This window comes from Diabrotica virgifera, chromosome 1, assembly GCF_917563875.1.
Source record: "Diabrotica virgifera virgifera chromosome 1, PGI_DIABVI_V3a".
NCBI lineage: Eukaryota > Metazoa > Arthropoda > Insecta > Coleoptera > Chrysomelidae > Diabrotica > Diabrotica virgifera.
In genome coordinates, this window is record NC_065443.1 from 207,436,513 (window position 1) to 207,460,048 (window position 23,536).

Genomic DNA, 23,536 nt, shown 5'->3' on the forward strand with positions numbered 1-23,536 from the left:
TTTGTACAAGACGAGCAAGACGCGCGAACTTCGAGTCGTGTCTTTGATTGACCTATGTGCCTATGGCTACTCTTATTCCATAACATGACAAGAAACTTAAAACATCGGTATGAAGTCTGTCTTGATCGAAGAGGAGCACATTAAGAACATGTAATAAAGTGCCAATATGTATTTCTTAAAACAATAAAATAATTACAAGTTCACTAATTACTGTTTATCCACAGAGAACGACAGTTCTCACCAGTGCGGCACAACACCCCTACAAGCGACACTATATACAGTGAGCACGTAAAGGTTGGAATAAATTCATTTTCTCGAGAATGGACGATTTTGGAAAAAAATCCGAAAAGAGGTCAATTTTTATTTTTAAATTACGACTTACTGGCATATATATCATATTAGTGACGTCACCCATCTGAGCGTGATGACGTCATCGATAATTTTTTTAAATAAGAATAGGGGTCGTGTGATAGCTCATTTGAAAGGTAATTCAATTCTCTATTCAGTAATATAAACATTAACATAATTATTTATACAGGGTATCCAAACAAAATCTTTTTGAATTAAATTTATTGACATAAAAAGAAGAATGTGTGTAATTTATTTAATTCAAAATACATTTTACTGCTATTAGAAAACAGGAAAAAATGTTTATTTGCCAAATAAATTTGTTTTTTGCTTAAATTCAATATCAAAGCCACCACCCACCAGCCTCGTGACAGTTTGAACATTTAATTTAAGCGAAAAACAATGATTATTTTTCAAATAAACATTTTTTTCAGTTTTCTGAGAGCAGTGAAATGTATTTTGAATTAAATAAATTACATACATTCTTCTTTGTCAATAAATTTAATCCAAAAAAAATTTTTTTTGGGCACCCTGTATAAATAATTATGTTAATGTTTATATTACTGAATAAAGCATTGAATTACCTTTCAAATGAGCTATCACACGACCCCTATTCTCATTTAAAAAAATCATCGATGACGTCATCACGTCCAGACGAGTGACGTCACTAGTATGACATATATGCCAAAAAGTGGTAATTTAAAAATAAAAATTGACCTATTTCGGGATTTTTTCCAAAATCATCCATTCTCGAGAAAATGAATTTATTCCAACCTTTACGTGCTCACTGTATACACGAAATTTTCGATTTTCTAAACCTGACTGAATTGAAAATTGGGCCAAATCCCATCTTAAAGTTTAGGAAAAGACTCGTCCATCCATATGTTACTTCTCCATTTTGGTCCAAGGGTGTGGATTTTACGGCCCTTCCCATTTAAAGCCTGTTTTTCGTTCTCGTCCCCAAAACTCACAAAAATTTCAAAAATTTAAGCCCGACCTTTGCGGTTTCTGATAGCATAGACCTTTCCAACGCATGTTTATTTTTAAAAATCGGTTATACCATTCAAAAGTTATCGAGCTCAGAAATATGACTCAATTTTTATTTAAAAAATGGAAAATGTTTGTGGATATGTATGTATGTTTGTATTATATGTATGTGTGTGGAAAAGTTAAACCGATCTGAATTTTTTTTTCTGTGTTTCAAGAGGGTGTGAGTGCCGACTCAGAACCGGTCTAATTTTTGACTTCTGACTACCCGTAAGTTAGCTAGAGGACTAGGTAAATACAAAATAGCATATTTTTTGGCGTATATATCTTAGGTTCAAGGAAAGACAGGAAAACCGCAAATACACCAAATCAATAGGTTTGAGTTAAGCTTTCAAATGGCGCTTAAGCGATCAAGCTGAGACATACGTAGTGCTCACCATAGCCAAAAAACTGAAAAATTAAATATGAAAATTTTGGTTTTTCGACAATTACTCAAAATTTCAACCTACTAATTTCGCCAATAACTGAGCGTTTGTAGAAGAACTCAGGACGCGTCTAACAGTGTATACCTTATATCTGGGAAAATTCGAATTTTTAAGTTATAGGCTTCATAAATATGATCAAATCTATTTCTTATGAAAAAAAAAACGGTTTTTCAAGCTCAATAATTCCTGTAATACGTTCAGTTATCATACTCGATCTTGGATGCATCAGATACTACTTGTCAATATGTTTCAAATTAATGTTTAGTGATCAACATCAGGTAAGTCGTTCAGAAGTTATAGAGCTCCAAAAGTATAATTAGTCCAGGAACTGAAATTTTTCACTTAGCAATTTTTACAGAATGGATTGATTTGCTTAAAAATTTGACAATAAGTAGTGGATAGTCCAAGGATCAAAATCTATATGATGCCGAAAGACGCTTTTACCATGGGGTGGTTGCCACCTCATCTCGAAGGTGGAATTTTTTTTTTATATTTTGACCGCAAATGCTGGTAAAAATATTAATTATAAGCAAAAAATGTTCATTATACATTTTTTTGATAAAATTAATAGTTTTCGATCTATTAGTTATCGAAGCTGTTAGTTTTATATCGGAAAGATTACCAGATAACGGCAGTTCTCGCCAGTGGCGCAGAAAAACACCCCCCTATAACACGCGACACTATTATATATACGAAATTTTCAGTTTTCTAAATCTGACTGAATTGAAAATTTTGCCAACTCCCACCTTTAAGTTCACAAAAAGACTCACCCATTCATATGTCAACCATCCATTTTGGTCCAAGGGTGTCGATTTTACGGCCCTTCTTATTTAGGGTCTGTTTTTCGTTCTGGTCCCCAAAACTCCCAAAAACTTCGAAAATGTAAGTCCGACTGTTGCGGCTTCTAACAGTACTGATCATTACCTTTCCAACGCATGTCTAATTTTGAACATTACCAGAGAACGGCAGTTCTCGCCAGTGGCGCACACCCACACCACCCTACACGCGACACTATATATACACAAAATTTTCGATTTTCTAAATCTGACTGAATTGAAAATTGGGCCAACTCCCATCTTAAAGTTCAGAAAAGACTCACCCATTTAAATGTCAACCATCGATTTTGGTCCAAGGGTGTAGATTTTACGGCCCTTCCTATTTAGGGCTTCTATTTCGTTCTCGTCACCAAAACTCCCAAAAAGTTTAAAAATTTGTCCAACCTTTGCGGCTTCCAATAGAACTGATCATTACCTTTCCAACACATGTCTAATTTTGAAAATCGGTTATACCATTCAAAAGTTATAGAGCTTAGAAATGTGACTCAATTTTTATTTAAAAAAGGGAAAATGTTTGTGGATATGTATGTATGTGTGTTTGAAAGTTAAACCGATTTGATATGTTTCTCTGTGTTTAAAGAGGGGGTCAGGGCCGATTTAGAACCGGTGTAGTTTGTTACTTTTGACCACCCATAAGCCAGCTATAGGACTTGGTAGGTACAAAACGGCATATTTTTTGGGGGTATATATATTCGGATCACGAAGAGGCAGGAGAACCGCAAATACATCAAATCAATAGTGTTGACTTAAGCTTTCAAATGGTGTTTAAGCCGTCAGGATCAGACATATACACGGCTCAGTATAGCCGAAAAACTGAAAAACTAAACTTTGAAAATTTTGGTTTTTCGACAATTACTCAACATTTCAACGTACGAATTGCGCCAATAACTTAGCGTTTGTAGAAGGACTCAAGACGAATCTAACGATGTATACCTCATATCCGGGAAAATTCGAATTTTTAGGTTATAGGCTTCATAAATATGATACAATCTATTTCCTGTGGGAAAAACGGTTCCGAAAGCTCAATAATTCCTGTAATAGCTTCAGTTATCATACTTGACCTTAGATCCATCAGATACTACTGGTTAATACGTTTCAAACTCATGTTTACTGATCAAAATCGGTTAAGCCGTTTAGAAGTTATTAAGATACAAATGTATAATCCAATTAACGATTATTCCCCAAATGGTTTATGTAAATGTAGTGGTTACGACGCTAAATTTGATCTGGCAACGGGCAATCCGACTTCATTTACCGGCCATCTCAATATATTTTTTTTTTCAATCTATTTCGAATAGAAAAAAATCTAGAGTACATTCGATGGACACTAGATCATTTGGGAGATAATGCAACAAAGGTGACAATTTATAAAGCTTGACGTGTAATAGAGGAACATTGCATTCAACATCATACATTTAATTTATAAATACCTTTGAAAAACTCCTGATACAAGAATAAAAAACCGCTAAACGCCGTAAAAATGAGTGGCGCATAAAATATTCCAGCTACAAAAGATCTGATATGAATGTTACATGGCGTGAAAATGGATTTTCATTTGATGCAAAACAAAATTTTAGTTTTATTTTAAAATATTTTTCCATAATATTTGCTAAATTTGAAGTAAACGCGCCACAAAAGAGTTTCAAAATTCAAACTGTATCAAAGTTACCCTTTTGTGGCGCGTTTACTTCAAATTTAGCAAATATTATTGAAAAATATTTTAAAATAAAACTAAAATTTTGTTTTGCATCATATGAAATTCCATTTTCGCGCCACGTAATTTTCATATCAGATCTTTTGTAGCTGGAATATTTTATGCGCCACTCATTTTTACGGCGTCTAGCGGTTTTTTATTCTTGTTTTGGACTATACTGTATTTTTGCATATTTAATTTTAATCTGTAAACACTTTTAATATTTTTTTTTATTTTAGCTAGTATCTTCAATGATCGTTTACGATGATATCTTGGATGATCAGATGGTTAGATATAATGAAAAACCATGGCATAAGCAAGTGGGAATAAAAGAAGCTATATTAGACACCCTCTTTTTACAATCGAGTGCATCCTACCTTTTCAGCCGATATTTTGAAACACATCCGCATTTTTTAGAGATGTTAAAAATGTTGAATAAATGTTATGCAACTTGTACAATAGGACAGACGCTAGAAATTCAAACTTACGACTTAGAAGACTTTCAAGCTAATGAGGTCCTTATTAAGTGTTTTCCGTGTACATTATATCCAGTTAGAACCGCAATGTACCTAGCGAATATTGTAGATCCAAAACTGCATTTTGCTGTAGAACAGTTTTGTTGGGATTTGGTACGATTTATAAAAGTGGAGGTAAGTATTTGTTTCAATCTAAACTATTTTTCTGAAGCTGTTTCTTTTTGGCATTTTGTAATTAACTATTCTAACTGGGAAATAAGCCACAATTTAACTTGAAAGAATAATTTTATTAACGTTTCGACTTTCACTTCGGACGTAGTTTTCAAAATACAAAATATGTATTAATAAATTAAACAAAATGTTGTTGCTTAGTAAAAAATTCTTCTAATAATTTAATTTAATCTAACTAATTTATATTGTCAATTTATACATTTTATATTATACTAAAATATTCATCATTATATCCCAGAGAACGGCAGTTCTCGCCTGTGGCGCACAACCGCCCTACATGCGACACTATCTATATAAAAAATTCAGATTTTTTCCACGCACATACATAATAGAAATTGAGTCATATTTCTGAGCTCGGTAACTTTTGAATAGTATAACCGATTTTCAAATTTTGACATGCGTTGGAAAGATAATGATCAGTACTATCAGAAGCCACAAAAATCGGACTTAAATTTTCGAAATTTTTGGGAGTTTTGGGGACTGTAACGAAAAACAGACCCTAAATGGGAAGGGCCGTAAAATACACATCCTTGGACCAAAATGGATGGTTGACATATGGATGGACGAGTCCTTTCCTAAACTTTAAGATGGGATTTGGCCGAATTTTCAATTCAGTAAGATTTAGAAAATCATATATATTATATACACGAAATATATTTAGTGTATATGTTACAGTTCAAGTTGATTATCCAGTTGGAGTTGACTCCAACTAGTTGGAGTCGACTCTAACGGCTGGTTTCAGTAAAAGTTGATTATAAATATAAAATGAAGTTTTATATTCAACATTTACTAGTAAAAGTAGACTCCAACTAGGAAAAGTATACTCTTCCCAATGCCATTTAATAAAAGTTGATTCTGATTCACACAAACAGCCGATTCTAGAAATTAAATGTTACTGAATATGTTCAAATTAGTCTAGCCTGTATCGTCGCCCCCGTTAGGTAAATTACTCCGATTCGAATTTTTTGCACAAACTTACTCAAAAAGAGGTCCTTATAACAAATCTACTGGGTGCCAGGCAGTACCTTGATCGATAAATTGTTTAAACAATTTTTTTAGACAAATTCACAAAAATAATTTTTTCACTTCGAAAAATTTTTTTTTAGATCATTTGGGTTAGTCTGAGCAAAAAAAGGTATTTTGTGATTTTTCTCTAAAATTGATTGTTGTCGAGTTATACGCGATTTAAAATTTGAAAAATACGAAAATAGCCATTTTCAAGGCTTAATAACTCGGTTAAAATCCATTATTATGAAAGTCAGAAAGTGACCAAATCAAAGTTTATAGCCCCCTCTATAAGATCCAGCAGAAATTTTTGTCACTACATATTTTATTACTAAGCTTTATCTTTAATTATTAACAATGAGCGCTAAGTGCGTATTAGGCGGCCGTCAATGGTGAGTGCTAAAGAGATGCACCATTCCGGCCGTCCAATGGTGAATCTCACTCGCACTCACATTGACGGCCGCCTCAATACACGCTTAGCGCTCATTGTTGATAATTAAAAATAATATCTTATTAATGAAATAATGACAAAAATTTCTTCAGGATCTTATAGAGGTAGCTTTAATTTTTGATTTTTTTTAGTTTCTGACTTTCATAATATATAATATCGTATGGCATTTTTGCCTTTCGGACAGTTCCGGCGCCAATTACATCTTTAACCCTGTTTCAAGTAACTAGTGTCGACTAGCCCAGGGGGACCGACGGCTTAACGTGCTCTCCGAGGCACGGTGAGACGACTCGTGTCATTATTGGAAATGAAAATGGTTTGTCTTTGGCAGGACCGCAAATAATGATATGTACCACCAGTGGTACATGTACCACAGATTGAGAACCGCTGCTTTACATAATATGAGATAGAGTAGATAAAAATTATTTTTGTGAATTTGGTTAACAAAAATTGGTTAAACAATTTTTCGACCGCGGTACCGCGTGACAACCAACCTGTGTATTTGTTATAGGGATTGTTATACGGATGTATTTCTTTGAGTAAGTTTGTGCAAAATATCGAATCAGAATAATTTACCTAACGGGGGCGACGTTACAGGCTATTCGCGGTGTGCAAGTACTTGGAAAGGGAAACGAGAAACGACCCTGCGCGAGTCGCGGAGAAATATTGCAACTATCTTAAATAATTCATATTGTCAATTGAAATTGTCAAATTGACGTATATTTCATACCTTCTGTCAATGAAGCAGAAAAATTATATATTGCTCCACAATACTGATATGATATGCAATTATTATATAAAGGTAAATTTAATTAATTGTATTTTGCTTGCAGTACTGCATTTTAATAACTAATTTTATTTACTACATACAATTGTTGATGTTTTCATAACATAACCTGAATCTTATTTTTTCTTCTTATTATTTGTTTGGACTATGGCCTTGACAATTATCCAGTAACCAGGACTAATATAATTGGCCAATATAATTAAAAGTGCGAATAATAGTACAGAGCGTAGAAATAGGGGTCGCTTTGCCGAACTTGCACGGTCCCAATACTAATAAGTAGTTGAAACGGTCAAAACAAAGAAACGCGCACTCATCAAAAATGCACTTGAGATTCTCGTATAATCAACATTTACTGAATCGATCCAGGAAGAGTCAACTCCAACTAGTAAAAGTTGATTTAAATTTTTAAACTCAACTTTTACTGCTCGTTTCAGTTGGAGTTGTCTCCAACTAGTTGGAGTCAACTCTAACTGAGAATCAACTTGAACTGTAACATATGTTTTTCGTGTATAATATATTACATATACAGGGTGTCCAGAAACTCTACCAACAAACGAAGACAGGAGATTCCTCAGATAATTTTAAGATATTTTAACCCAATTCACCTAGTCCAAAAATGCTTCCTAAAGGAGCTAGAGCTGTTTGAAAATGGCTTATTGTAAGTAGTTTTTCTTAAATAACTCCAGAATGCTTCTATTGAGAAAAACTAAAATTGGTGCACATATTTATCTTCCACAGATAAATCGACTCCATGTATTGCGAATTTCTAGTACCGGTCATAGGCGTCATTTTTGGGTAGGTCAATAATTATTTTATCGCATAACTTTTTTATCTTTAATTTTTAAGCATTTTTGACTCTAGATTATTAAATTGTGAGATATTCTACAACTACATATTTTTAACTACATATTTAATTACCAGAAAACACCAGCTGCCGGCCTAATATTAAAGAAGAACAACCCAAAGCTACAATAATCTTACCCATTACACTATATAGATTGCTTGAACAATACTCTTACTTTAAGTCGATAGGATACACCGTTTTATAGAAAAATCGATTTTGAAATTTTTCTTTTTTTGAATTCCAAAAGAAAATTAAAAAAAAAATATTTAGAAATCTGAAAACTGGTAGGTTTATTTATATTTCAGAGATGAATCGATTTCATTAACTGCGAATTTCTAGTACGGGTCATATGCGTTCGTTTTGGGTAGATCAACTGTTATTTTATCGCATAACATTTTTGTCTTTCACTTCTAAGCATTTTTGACTCTAGATTATTAATTTATGAGGTATTCTAGTACTAAAACTTACTCTTGCTTTAAGTTGATAAAATACACCGTTTTTTTTGAAATTTTTTTCAATTTTTATTCAAATTCAAAAAACGAAAAATTTTCAATTCGATTTTTCTAGAAAACCGTGTGTCCTACGGACTTAAACCAAGAGTACCTTTTAGTACTAGAATACCTCACAATTTGATAATCCAGTGTCAAAAATGCGTAAAAGTTAAAGACAAAGAAGTTATGTGATAAAATAACCGTTGCCCTACCCAAAACGCACGCCTATGATCGGTACTAGAAATTGAAAATGGATGGAATCGATTTATCTCTGGAAGGTAAATATACGTACCGATTTTTGTTTTTCTAAATTGAAGCGTTCTGGAGGTATTTAAGAAAAACTAATTACACGAAGCCATCTTCAAAGAGCTCTAGCTCCTTTAGAAAGCATTTTCGGACTAGTCGAATTGAGCTAAATTGTCTTAAAATTATCTGAAGAATCTCCTGTCTTCTTTTTGTCGGTAGAGTTTCTGGACACCCTTTATACATGAAATTTTCGATTTTCTAAATCTGACTGAATTGAAAATTCGGCCAAATCCCATCTTAAAGTTTAGGAAAGGACTCGCCCATCCATATGTCAACCATCCATTTTGGTTCAAGAATATGTATTTTACGGCCCTTCCCATTTAGGGTTGGTTTTTCGTTCCAGTCCCCAAAAATTTCGAAAATTTAAGTCCGATTTTTGTGGCTTCTGAGAGTACTGATCATTATCTTTCCAACGCATGTCCAAATTTGAAAATCGGTTATACTATTCAAAAGTTATCGAGCTTAGAATTATGACTCAGTTTCTATATGTATGTGTGTAGAAAAGATCTGAATTTTTTTCTGCACTTCAAGAGGGGGTCAGGGCCGATTCATAACCGGTGTAGTTTGTGACTTTTGACCACCATAATCCAGCTGTAGGACTTGGTAGGTACAAAACGGCATATTTTTGGAGGTATATATCTTAGATCCAAGGAGATACAGAAAAACTGCAAATACAAGAAATCGATAGCGTTGAGTTAAGCTTTCAAATGGTGCCTAAGCGCTCAGGATCAGACGTACACATGGCTCAGTATAGCCGAAAAACTGAAAAGTAGACTTTGAATTTTTTTTTTATTTTTTCGACGATTACTCAGAATTTTAACCTACGAATTGGGTCAATAACTGAGCGTTTTTAGGAGCATTTTAGGTTTGTAATGTTGTATACCTTATATCTACGAAAATTCTAATTTTTAAGTTATTGGCTTTATAAGTATGATCAAATCTATTTCCCATGAAAAAAAAAGACGGTTTTTAAGAAGGTCAATAATTCCTGTAATACCTTCAGCTAACTCAAAACTCATGTTTAGTGATCAATAGGTTAGGGTCGATCAAAATCTGTTAAGCCATTTAGAAGATATCCAGCGCCAAAAGTTTATAATCCATGTAACCATTATCACCGAAATAGTTTATGTAGTTGTAGTGGTTACGACGCTAAATTTGATCGGGCAATCCCAGTTCATTTGCCGGCCACCCCAATATTTTTGTTATTATCAATCAATCTGTTTCGAATAGAAAAAAATCTAGTGTATATTCGATGGACACAAATAATTATATTGAAAACAAAGTATTAGGATGGGTGGAATATGAACTTGGACTGTCCCATCACAAGTTTAGTGTCGTAACCACTGGATCATTTGGGAGATAATGTGACAAAGGCGACCATTTATAACGCTTAACGTGTAATCGAGAAACATTACATTCAACTTCATAACTTTAGTTTTAAAAAAACTTCTGAAAAACTACTAATACAAGAATAAAAAACCGCGAAACGCCGTAAAAATTAGTGGAGCATACAATATTCCAGCTATAAAAGAGCTGATATGAATATAACGTGGCGCGAAAATAATGTATTTTCTTTTTGATAGAAAATAAAATTTCTGGTTATATTTTAAAAGATTTTCCATTGTATTTGCTAAATTTGAACTAAAACGCGCCACAAAAGAGCTTCAAAAGGCAAACTGTATCAAAGTTACTAACTTGTGGCGCGTTTTAGTTCAAATTTTAGCAAATATTATGGAAAAATCTTTCAAAACATGTATACCTAGATTTTTGTTTTCCATCAAAATGAAAATACATTTTCGCGCCACGTAATATTGACATCAGCTCTTTTGAAACTAGAATACTGTATGTATTTTTACGGCGTTTAGCGGTTTTTTATTTTTGTTACATTATACATTTTTTGGAGGTCGCTCTTAGACGGACGATAGAGCTTTAAAAGAAATGAAGTATATTACGTGGCAATTAATATCTAGAAGCTACTGAATGAATGCTTTGCATTAACTGGAGCAGACATAGTATCCGACCGCAATCCCTTCGTAGTAAATATTAATCTGATGAAAAAGAATCATTTGATGATGTAACAACACTTTTCTTTTCGAAAATAAAGCACCAATCGATAATTACTGGATGACAGAAGAAATACTAGAGATGATGGAACAATGTAGGCAGTGTAAGATCAAGCAGGACCAAGTAAGGTGCGGAAATATACAGAGTCAAATTCTTAAAGAAATTATAGCGGCGAAGGAGAGCTGGATGACTACACTTTGGTCCAAGGCTAAAAACCTTATAAACTCGGCGACAGCTTCAATAATCACAGAAAATTAAGAAAATTGTTACAAACAAGTTACTGGTATACATAATGACCAAAATGAACAAAATAACGGACCCTAGTGATATAATTAACATGTACTTGGAAATTGTACAGAGCTAATTTGTTCAATGATCGAACCAGGGCCCAGAAATATCACCCAAAAATTTTTATTTTTATTACAATAACAAAATAAATTTTCAAAATTCTTCCATTTTACGAACAGGAAGTGATAAATGATGACCCCACTTTTGATTTTCAAGCGACTTCACCTGTCACAAGTACATCTCCGTCATCTCCTATCACTGGCGAAGCGTCTATGTAACCACTGTTACCATTGATAACAGTTAAAAATCTTGCAAATAAATATTTTATGACGATGAATAATTCCATTTATCTATTTTTTTACCAATAGAAATATATTATTATATTATGTGTTAATAGTACCTAATTCAGTAAATAGCCAACTACTCGTAGACACACGAAAATATTGGCGAGTTTATGTGACTCGCTCTGTGTATATCAGTAGCCCTGTTACCAGATTTAAATTTGGTTACAGTACCTATAAAAAGTGTGCGTGCAGTTCACCATGGATGAGTGTCGCTGCGTACCTAATCGATCAACTACCTGAAAAGTAATTCTGATTAAAAAAAAATAGATTATTAAAAATGAAAGGCCTATTTTAAACAATTTAAAAAAGGAATCAAAAAAAGTCGTTCGGTATTTTAAATTTAGTTGGTACAGTGAAAATCCTTGGTTATATGGTTGCAAGAAAAATAGACTGTATTGTTGGCCATGTCTTCTGGTTTCTACAGAAAAATGGGTGGACCAGGTTCACGACCCAAATAGTTTTAGAGTTTTAAAAAAGAGACATGAAATTTCTCCGTTACCTACATGTAAGATGTATACCCAATTTGATTCAGTTTGGCAAAACAAGAATCGAAAGTTTTCTTAACCAAGCTTTTAAAGCAAATATTGCTAAACATAATGAGTTTGTTAAAAAAATAGATTGGTATATCCTTAGCTCACTTATAATAGATACCGTATATTTTTTGGCCAAACAAGAATTAGCGTTTCGTGGTCATTTTTAGGGCGACGGCTCTGACATTCGAGGCAATTACAGGAAATTGTTAACATTAATTGTCAAAAAAGATCAAAAATTTTGCCAACATCTAGAAACATCAACTGTTTTTTCGAGAGTTTCAAGTGATATACAAAATGATATTATTGAAGCTACATATACATTTAGCCATATCTTCATTTTTTTAAATAAGATTTTTTGCATCTGGTTTTGGTAACACTTTAGAAAAAGTCACGCGTCGCCACTGTCTCCTATAGAAAACGACAATGTAAATAACTCTTTTCCTAGCGATATAATGGATTGACCAAACCATTTAGGTAAATCTGGAATTTCAACTATTTCTTATAAATGAGCACATCAGAATCAAAACATGCTAAATCCTAAATTTGTCGTTCTGCTATGTAAATCCAAAATAAAAGTATAAATTTCTGAAGATGTAAGGAACATGCCGAAAAATGGCAAATTAGTGTGCCAGTTTATAATATTTATTGATGCACCTTTGACTGAGAAATGCATGATACTTTTTGGAAAATTTACATTTTTATTGCTTTTTTACCCTCCTGAAAAGTTTCAAAAAATGGATCTAGCCGGTTTTGATTCTATAGGCCTCAAATATAAATAATCGACCGAATCAATACATTGATAATATTAGTGAATGTGTTACACAACTGGATAATAATATAACAAGACATTTGCAAAGTGCAATTTTTTATGACATGAAAGCTAATGGAGAAAAATTCTTCGTGAGTGGTTAGTGTACAGTCCCAAATATAGCCTTGTTACGTTTGTAAACTGATTTCCACGGAAATTATTATTTTTTCTATGGATGCTATACAATGTGCAACTTCTCTCACTACTTACATACATTTAAAACGAACAATTTCTCAGGCAGTGAGAACAGTCGGCCATTGCAGTGAGAAATATTTTTCTCACGGGTTCACCGCTGGTTTACATACATATGATCGCCATTTCCATGGTAACATGCACAATACAAACACAATTATTTTTGTCAAACAAAATGTATTCAAACTTGTCAAAACTTATTCAAAAATTACCTTTTAAGACTGTTCATTAGTGTTCAACTGTGAATTATAATTTTAAATAAATAAAGTATATAAATATTAAGAATATTAAGTACCTATGTACCTGTGTATATGTATTTTCTTTCAATTTAGGCATATAATATACTTAAAAGCACCTAAATTATTTAATTTTGAAGTTAGAACTGTTGACAAAAACGCATCCATAGAAAAAGTACAGTGTACAACACGAGAGAAAATTACATATTTCTCTCTCGCTTGATTTGCGGCACTCGCCTCGTGCCTCGGCTCGTGCCAACAAACTTCTGCGCTCGTGAGAAATATGTCTTTTTTCTCTCTTTTTGTACAATATACTATTTCTAACTTTCGATAGGTATACTTAATGACTGAAAAAATATCTTTCTAAAAATATCTAAAAAAAAATATATTTCATCAATTGGTACGTTAGTCAAGAGAAGTAGTATAGCAGGAAAAATTGTAATATTAATGGAAACAACTTATTTAGAAGAAAAGGCACATTGGAGAAACCTTTTTCAACGAATAACAGCAATAGCAACCAATAAATTTTTGTCAAAGAACGGTCTATCCTTTTATGGTTCAACAACCAAATTATTTACAAAAGGAAATGACACATGATATATATATATATATATATATATATATATATATATATATATATATATATATATAGTGTGTCGCATTTAAGACGAAGACAGCCATACATTTTGGCTATCAAAATAAATACAAATGTGAAGTTTTGTACACTTATGCAGGTCGAATGTTCACATTTTTTGAGATACTCAGCTGAAATTTAAATTTTAAACGCAGGCTACTGCGACTCCAAAAACAGGGTAAAATTTCGATATTTTTCTTCCCGTTAGAAATATCGGAAAAAGTTATTTGAAAAAGATGTTCCAAATATTACTCTAACACTTCGTAAATTTCATAACAAAATTCGCACTTTTAGTTTTTTTTTTCATTATTTGTACCTAGTCAGGATCCTAAAACTTAAAATTGGTTGGCTTGAGATGCAACACTGGACAGACGAATTTTAGGGTCCTGACTACAAATACTGAAAAAACTAAAAGTGCGAATTTTGTCTTGCAATTTGGTATGTGGAGTTAGAATAATATTTGGAAGTACTTTTTCAAATAACTTTATCCGATATCTAGCTAAGGCGAAGTAAAATATAGAAAAATTATACCCTGTTTCTGGATTCGCAGTAGGCCGCGATTAAAATTTAAATTTCAGTTGAGTATCTTAAAAAATGTGAACCTTTATCCTGTATGACTGTAATAATAAACAACGTTTAATTGTTTTTAAATTTTATTTATTGTTAATAAAAAATTAAACTTATTTGAAATTTAAATTTTTGGTGCAACTTTATTTCTATGAAATAATTAATTTATTTAAAAAGTTATTAGTATTATTAAATCATATTTGGGGGTACGAAAATTGTGTAGTGCCTCGGGCCTGATTTGAAGTAAAATAAGCTCTGGATCGAACAGAACACAAAAGCCACGACAACTGGAAGACCATTTGTATGGCCTAATTATTTTGAAAGCAGAGTTTGTACATGCTAACAAACTATTAAAAAGTAACAAAACCCCAGGACCAGATGATATGTATGCAGAAACAATCAAGATATTTAATGAAGAAAACCTAGACATTATTGTGAAGCTCTTTAACGGCATCTACGCTGCAGGCCAGATTCCAAAAGATTGGCTTGGCTCTACAAGAAAATATTTTGTTTATTATCTATTTCTGGTAGATACCTCTATGTATGACTGTCTGAGCTAGCTCAACTGGTTTTGTTTCAAAGTCTATTCTGATTAAAACGTTTTGCTTGCTTTGCTATATTTGGCCATTTTATATATTTTTCTATGGATGCTATACAATGTGCAACTTCTCTCACTACTTACATTCAAAACGAACAATTTCTCAGGGCGTGAGAAAAGTCGGCCATTGCAGTGAGAAATATTTTTTCTCACGGGTTCCATACGTAGAATCGCGGTTTCCATGATAGTATGCACAATACAAAGACAAATATATTTGTCAAATAAAATGTGTCAAATCAAAACTTACGAGGAATTACCTTTCAAAACTGTTCAAATATAACTGGTAACTATAATTTTAAATAAATAAAAGTATATAAATATTAAGAATATTAAATACCTACATGTATATAATATGTATTATTTCAATTTTGGCATATAATCTACATTATAGCACCTAAATTATTTAATTTTGAAGTTAGAACTCTTGACAAAAACGCATCCATAGAAAAAGTACAGTGTACAACACGTGAGAAAACGACATATTTCTCCCTCGCTTGATTTGCGGCACACGCCTCGTACCTTGGCTCGTGCCAACAAACTTCTGCGCTCGTGAGAAATATGTCTTTTTTCTCTCTTGTTGTACAGTATACTATTTTGTTTCATCTTTCCTAGTATTAACTTGAAGTCCTATTGTTAATAAATTTTTATCATTTTCTTAAAATTGTAGGACGATATGTGGGGCCAATTTGAACCAATTACTAACTCTCACAAAGATTGCACAGATGCATCTGCAGGCAGGGTAACATGGTTGGGCATCCAAGTAGCTAAATACGGCACACCAAGTCAAAAGAAAACATTTTCTGAAAACTATGGAAAAAATGAAGAAACTGCTTTGAGAAATATTCAAAATATTTATGAAGAAATGCGGATAGTAGATCATTATAAGAAATATGAGGAAAAATTTTATAATGAAATGTGTGAATGTATCGAAAACTTAACAAAAGGATTGCCAAAACAATTGTTTATAGATTTGTTAGATTTTGCTCTAATTAGAAAATTCCGCGGATAATTGAAGCGTTATTATATTTTTTATTTATTGATAATTATTATTAGAAATATACCATGTTCGGGACACTTGAGCAGCCAGGTTGCAAATGGGTTTTTCGGGTACGATATACCTAATTCATTATAAATACAAAAATTCCCGTCACAGTTCGGACGAGAATTTTAGTTATTAACAAATAAGCGTCAAAAATGGCAGTTTTTTCGTTTAAATCACTACAGGTAAGAATAGGGTAATTAAATATCTTATTTTTATAGTATCCTTCTTTTAGTAGACGAGCAAAGATTTAAAATGGCAGTTTTTGAATTTTAGTCCGATCTTTTGTTGCTTCGGAAATTTCAAAATAAAATTAAAATTTCGAAAATAAAAAAAATTGCTATAAATTTTGCGAAAATGACCTTAAAACTTTCATATTGCATGAAAAGTTGAGTCAAACAGTCCACATAATGCACAAAAATTTTTAAGACGATTCGTCAATTAGTTTCAAAAATTATTCAATTTGTTTATCCCAAAGAGCTTTTTTGCAATGTTATTATTAAGAAAATAATAATGATAGAGCAATTCTGTGGAAATGACGTGAAAGAAGAATAGTTAGGTTTTCAAAGCATTTAAAAAAAATCATTAAAAAGTCATTTTTATCGTTCCGAAAACATGTTTCTAAAGTAGGGTCATTTTTGGCTTATAAACAATTTGAATAACTTTGTTAATATTGACTCTGGAGTACAATAACTTTAGGATTTGAAAAGCTGGTATATTTACACGAATTTTTAAAAAACCTTTTGCCTGGGTTAATCAGGGTCAAAGTTAGCCACTTTTTTATTTAATTCACAGCTACTTTGTTTATAACAATTAAGCAACCTAACTAGCGTTATTTTGAAGTTCAGGGTATATAGTTTATGTGTAAAGTTTGACTAAACTTTGAACTTAAATAAAGTGGTTAATAAAGCTTTACAAATTACGTCCTAACAAAATCGATTCGTGGTCGGTGGAGGGGAATAATTATTAAAATCCGTGCACTTAAAAAATGAAATTGATTCTTCAAACATTTGCTGCAATTAATATCTCCGGAGATTGTTGATGGATTTTGATCATAATGTTTTTAATTTGTATGTACTCGTAGTCTTGTAGATTACGTTAGGTACACATATCACCACTTAATATTACAAAATGTTAGGGGCAACCCTCCTTCTCACTCAGGGATATGAAAAATAGATTACGACCGATTCTAAGACCTACCGAATATACCACAAATTTCATAACAATCGGTCAAGCGGTCTCGGAGAAGTATGGCAACTAATAATGTGACAGGAGAATTTTATATATCGCACCTTTAATAAAAAAAAGAAATAACTCAAAAAACACAGTTTGTGGGAATTTGCAGTCAAAGTTTTTAAGTTTTGCACAGTAAAGGTTAAAAATTAATTTCACAAAAATCATACGGGTTAGAGGAATTCTAAAGGTTGGTGTGGAGAGTTTAATTAGTAAGCTCTTAGATTTTAGTAAATGCTAATCTTCTCGTCTATTGTTAAGGGTGCAAATGTGTTGTTCTTTTGATAGTTTATAGTTATTTCACTTTATGATTAAACATATATTCTGCGCCGATGAAATAATTCTACATGATGCTCTTTTATTGCTAAATGAACTGTCATATAAACTGTAAAATAAACAATTAGGTTTGTTGCAGTTTTGATGTAAAAACTTTGAGTTGATACTGAATTAATCCTAGTTGTTTCTATATTTTCTTAAACACAAAATAAATTTTTGTTTTCTTTATAATAAAATACTGATTATTCGTTTATTTATCTTTATTAACAAAATTGCCTGATTACAAAATTAAACTAAAACATAAGTAACACTATAATAATACAAAGAAAAGATATTAATACATTTTAAAAATAAACCGAAAATATAAAATAGATTGTTTCAAGAAACTTGTGTGGCTACTCTCAAATATGGCACAACGTTTATCTCAGAACTATGAATTAAAAAAACGATTAAATTATTGAATTATAAAATTGGGAGTAAAAAGAAGGAATCAATCCTTTAGATAGCAATGCTTGCAAATCTTTCCGTTTGTTTGTACTCAATTTTTGTTTTTCTGTATAGGCGGGTTTGAGTGCTATTTCCGTTATTGATCCTATTTTTTTTTTTTCGTTTGTTCCTTATATCTACCTGTTTATAAGTCTCATCCTTGTATGATGTCTTATAAAAAAATATGTAGGATTATCTTTGTTCACTTGTATTGCTTTGATTTCGTTTCAGTTAACATTTTCTCCCTCAGTATTAATCGTAGTTATACCCCAGTTCTTCTTGCAAACCTTTTAAATCATAAAATGATTGGTAATTCATCTCGTCCACAATTAAAGGTGGGTTCCCTTTTCTAGCATTCCTTGTTAAAGTTACATATTGGTCTGGAGTGTAAATAGATCCAGATTTCAAGCTCTTTTTAACTTCTTTCTCAATAAGACTGTACACACTATCGGCTTCGTTCTGACTGTGGCCCCTTATTAAAAATGTATGTGTAATTCTCTTAATTTTTAACGTGTGCACAGCGAATAAATACAGCGACGTTATATACTTATTCTTGTTTTGGTCCACAGAAATTGTCTGAATAGAATATGACTTCTTTTTCACCATCGCCCTCTTCACTTATATTTTTTAAATATTCCCATATGCAAGAACCGATTTCTATGGTGCCTCGTTTTGCATCACATTTAGATCAAAAATAACAGTGTATATTTTTATATGCCTGCTTAGATTCTTTCTGTCAGTTCCGACACCGTTAAATTGTAACAGTTCAGTTTTAATTTATAATAAAATGAAGAAGACTGACCTGTATGACATTGCAGCACAGTTAGCTACTCGTATATTTTGGCTGACTTTGTTTCGGTCATTTAATTTCTCAGCCCTACTCCAGTTTTTTTTTCTTCTAAATTTGATTTATATTTTTGCTCCAGGTATTTATTTTCATTGACATTGGAATTGTTGTAGGTATTACACAGATCGCATTGATCTTTTTATTGGTTGGAAGAAACCGATATTAAATTCAGTAGTAAATATTTTATAATAGGTAATATATGTACCAATTTCTTTATTGTTCCGCTCTTGTTCTAATTTAAAATCATTGTAAAAATCTTTAATGGTTTTGCTGCCTTCTATGTATTCTCTTGAAGTAGAAGTGCATAGGCAGTGAGATTCAACCCTTGGTATAGAATTAATATGCCCCTTGATGTCGGTTATCAGTTCGGGATCATTTTTTCTGTGCTTGCCATGTTTTCCTCTTAAATCATCCAGTGCAAAACCATTTGCATCAATATTAGTCTGTATTGTAAAAAATTGTAAAAGTCATGCGGTCAGAATTATCTAAAGTTGATTTAAAAAATGTTTTGCACACTCTAATTTTGACATCATTTATAACAAAATGGAAAGCCTGGTTGTAGCGCCTAGGATTCTCAGCGTTTGTGTACCTGTACGTAGGTTGAATATCATCCATACAAGAATTTATGTATGCTATTTGCTTTAGCAAACTGCCCAATTCCCAGAAATTGCAAAAAATACCATATCTGTTTGCTGTATTGATATTCTCGGAGCACTCAAGTCTGCACTTTTCGGTACATGGCTCTTTCAGACAACGAGCGGGGATAGTTTTTTTTTGTATTTTTTGACATAGATACGTAAGTTTACTATTATTACGTAAGATACTATTACTGTTTGATAGAAACAAGTAAAAGCCTTCGTTTATAATAAAAAAATGTGTATTTTACATATATTAAAGTAATACAAATTGAAACTTACTTATTCCGTAGTTTCACATTTATTATTAACGGGTTTTTCATTGATGGAATTATTATCCAATGACGAATTTTTCGCTACTAATCCAAGTATTTTTGTGCTCTAGACTAGTAGACGCCACTCTAAAACAAGAGTATAAATATTATACCGGTTAGTTAGACAAGAAGCTGATAGTCAACAAGAATCTAATTAAATTGGATTATCAAAAAATAAGTACATAAGTATCAATGCAAACATCAAACAATTGCATATTAAAAGTATTACTATTACAATAATTATTGTTGATTTTATAATAAAGTGAAACAAGTCAAAAACGTGAAGGTTTCTAACTACCTATCTAATAAAATAATAGTAGAATATTGAAATAATACTTATTGTACTTTAGTAGTTTTTTAAATTTTTAATAAGAAACTGCATAAAGTTGAAATAATACGGCACATAATAAGAAACAATTTCTACTAAAATGAACTAACTCATAAATGAACTAACAAACCTTCAACTAGTTTTCTAATGAAGTGAAATAAGTCTGAGAGAATACACTTTTCTAAAAAGCGATAGCAAATAATATACTTACTCGTTAGTAAAACACAGAATTGTTTCGTATTGTATCACTTTCTTTGAAAATACCGGATATCTTACCTCCAAACACAGCCGGAGTATAACTGAATTCCACCACTTTACGAGTACCGGTTTGTGCAAAGGCGTTAGTAAAAAACAGCGGGAAAATCATTTATCTCTCGCATTTTCATCATTTTAACCTGGCTGTTAAACGGAACAGGTTCTTCTCGTCTAGTTATTTCACTTTATGATTAAATCTCGAAAACCCTGAATTTTGAGTTATTTCGCTTTTTTATTAAAGGTGCGATATGCAAATATATAGATGGCTATTAAAAAATAGGGGTTGATGAAAGAAGAGTGAAAATTAAAAGTTGTATGTATTTTTTAATTCTACACCATACAAAAATAAGATGGACAATTTAATCCAAAAAAATTAAAAAAAAAAATGTCAAGGGAACAACCTCCTTTATAATTTATGGGCATGAAAATTAGATTAGAACCTATTCTCAGTCCTACAGGATATACGTGTAAAATTTCATAAAAATCGGTAAAGCCCTTTCGGAGGAGTATGGTAACTAACACTGTTAAAGGAGAATTTTATGTATATAGAAGTAATTGTGAATTAAATAATAAAAGTGGCTAACTTTGACCGCAATTAACCTAGGACAAAAAGTTTTCTTTTTTGAAAATTCGTGTATAAAATACCAGCTTTTAAAATCCCAAAGTAGATTTACTCTACAGTCAATATGAACAAAGCTTTTCAAATTGTTTTTAAGCCAACTCTACTTTAGTAAAATGTTTTGGGAATGATAAAAATGACTTTTATAGATTTTTTTAAATACTTTGAAAATATAAGTGTTCTTCTTTCATGTGCTTTCCACGTAATTGCTGTATCATTATTATTTTCTGAAGCAAAAAAAAGCTCTTTTGGATAAACAAATTGAATAAAATTTAAACTAATTAACAAATTGTCTTTAAATTTTTTGTGCATGATACGTACTGGTTAACTCAACTTTTCGTGCAAAATCAAAGTCTTAAGAGTTAATTTTCGCAAAAGTTAGAGCAAATTTTGGATTTTCGAAATTTTAGTCTAATTTTGCAATTAGCGAAGCAACAAACGATCGGACCAAAATTCAAAAATTGCCATTTTGAACCTTTGCTCATCTACTAAAAGTTGAATACTCTAAAGGAGATATTTAAGTACCCTTATTTTACCTGGAGCGATTTAAACGAAAAAACTGCCATTTTTGACGCTTATTTGTTATTAACTAAAATTCTCGTCCGAACTGTGACGGACATTTTTGTATTTATAATGTATTAGGTATATAGTACCCAAAAAGCCCACTTGCAACCTGGCTGCTCAAGTGTCCCGACAAAAACCTTATTTCTGTGGACTAATATTCTATATGCAAAATATGTCTATTATTATTTATTTACTATCTATTTATTTGCTGACAACCATTATGTATTTGTACAAAGTACTAACTTAGAATTAATTTGTAATTATTTTATTAGATTGAACTATTATATTGAAACATTGTTTTGTAATAGGATAGTGGGAAGTAAATAAAAATTATTAAACATTATTGTAATAATTTATAGGTATTATTAGGGGTACAAATAATATAGTGAATCCTCGCATCACGCTGCAATGCTCGCCAGGCATCTCGCCATGCACCTTGCCAGGACTCATTCTATATTTTCTCAAAACAGTCAACCACTAATTTTTTTTATAGATGCGTATAACATGATGTACATACATAATATATGTAGGGATTCGTTAACACATTGGCTGCCACCATAAGAGTGTTAGGTACGTTCACCAGGTGCCAAAGTGAAAAATGCTTACAAAACAATATTTATTCATACAAATGGTTAATAATACAATGTAAGTTTACATTCTTACAAATTTTTTTGAAAAAAATAGCAAGATCACGGGTGATCCTAATGGCACTGCACTAACATATTACACACGCATGTGCCACTAGTATCACCGGTGATCGTGAACAACTTAATGCTTTTTAGTGAAACATGTCACACAGTAAAATTTTTCACAAACATTACAAAATGTAGAAACAAGTTTGGGTTTCTTTTGAGCTTCTTTGCTGCCTTTTGTTGCAACTGTTTCAGTGTAACATTGGTTACAACGTTTTCTCTTCTTCCTATTGTTTGTAGTTTTGGCGTCAACTGTAACAAGCATATGCTTTACAGTAGTAATAGGCTCAGGCATCGGACTGTAATTGACTAAACTTAGGATTATCATTTCCCGAAATGAGATAACTTGTTGTTTTGGTGTGTTGAAGGAATTATATATTATCAAACTATTGATGACAGCCGTATTCAATAAAACTTCAATTGCAGCTTTATGGTACCAGCGAACACTTTTTCTCAGAGGTGAGAAATAGCTTGCGAGTTGATCTGAGACATCAACACCATCTTTTCCTTTGTTGTAGTCTATAATTGCTTCAGGTTTAATTATAGCTACACCATCTTTCTTATGTTTACCTGTCTCTTTCATGTCGATTCCATGTCTGGTCGTCAAGAAGAGGACATCACGTTTATCGTGCCATTTGCCTATTACAATGCCATCACGATGTTCCTTTCCAATTATCTCTCCTTTTTTTAATTTTGCGGAAAGTATATTTTCTGGAATATATTTTCTATTTTTACGTAGTGTCCCTAATAAGTGACTATTAGCATCTAATAATTGTTTTGCTAAAGGCACAGACGTATAGTAATTATCTGTTATTAAAACTCTTCCTTTGTGTAGATAGTCGTTTGGTAAATCTAGTACAATTTTTCCCGATAAATCCTGCCCTTTATTAGCCATTTTTCCGGTATACATAATCATTTTTAGAGTATAACCTGCAGGATTACATAATTTAAACAGTTTCAAGCCATAGCGGTGACGCTGTGAAGGTATATATTGTTTGAAAAGTAGTCTTCCTCGAAAGGGAATCATACTTTCATCAACAACTAGTA

General features: G+C 32.0%; 1 protein-coding gene across 1 annotated transcript in view; it reads left to right on the top strand.

Moving 5' to 3' along the window:
• LOC126882005 (uncharacterized) overlaps positions 1–22,341 on the top strand; it is a 59,970-nt gene extending 37,629 nt beyond the window's left edge. The window contains exons 3-4 of the mRNA XM_050646779.1: positions 4,589–4,999; positions 15,869–22,341. Of these exons, the coding sequence (XP_050502736.1) occupies positions 4,589–4,999; positions 15,869–16,210 (753 nt within the window). The 3' untranslated portion in view covers positions 16,211–22,341. The remainder of the gene's footprint in view (positions 1–4,588; positions 5,000–15,868) is intronic.
• The last annotated feature ends 1,195 nt before the right edge of the window (positions 22,342–23,536 follow it).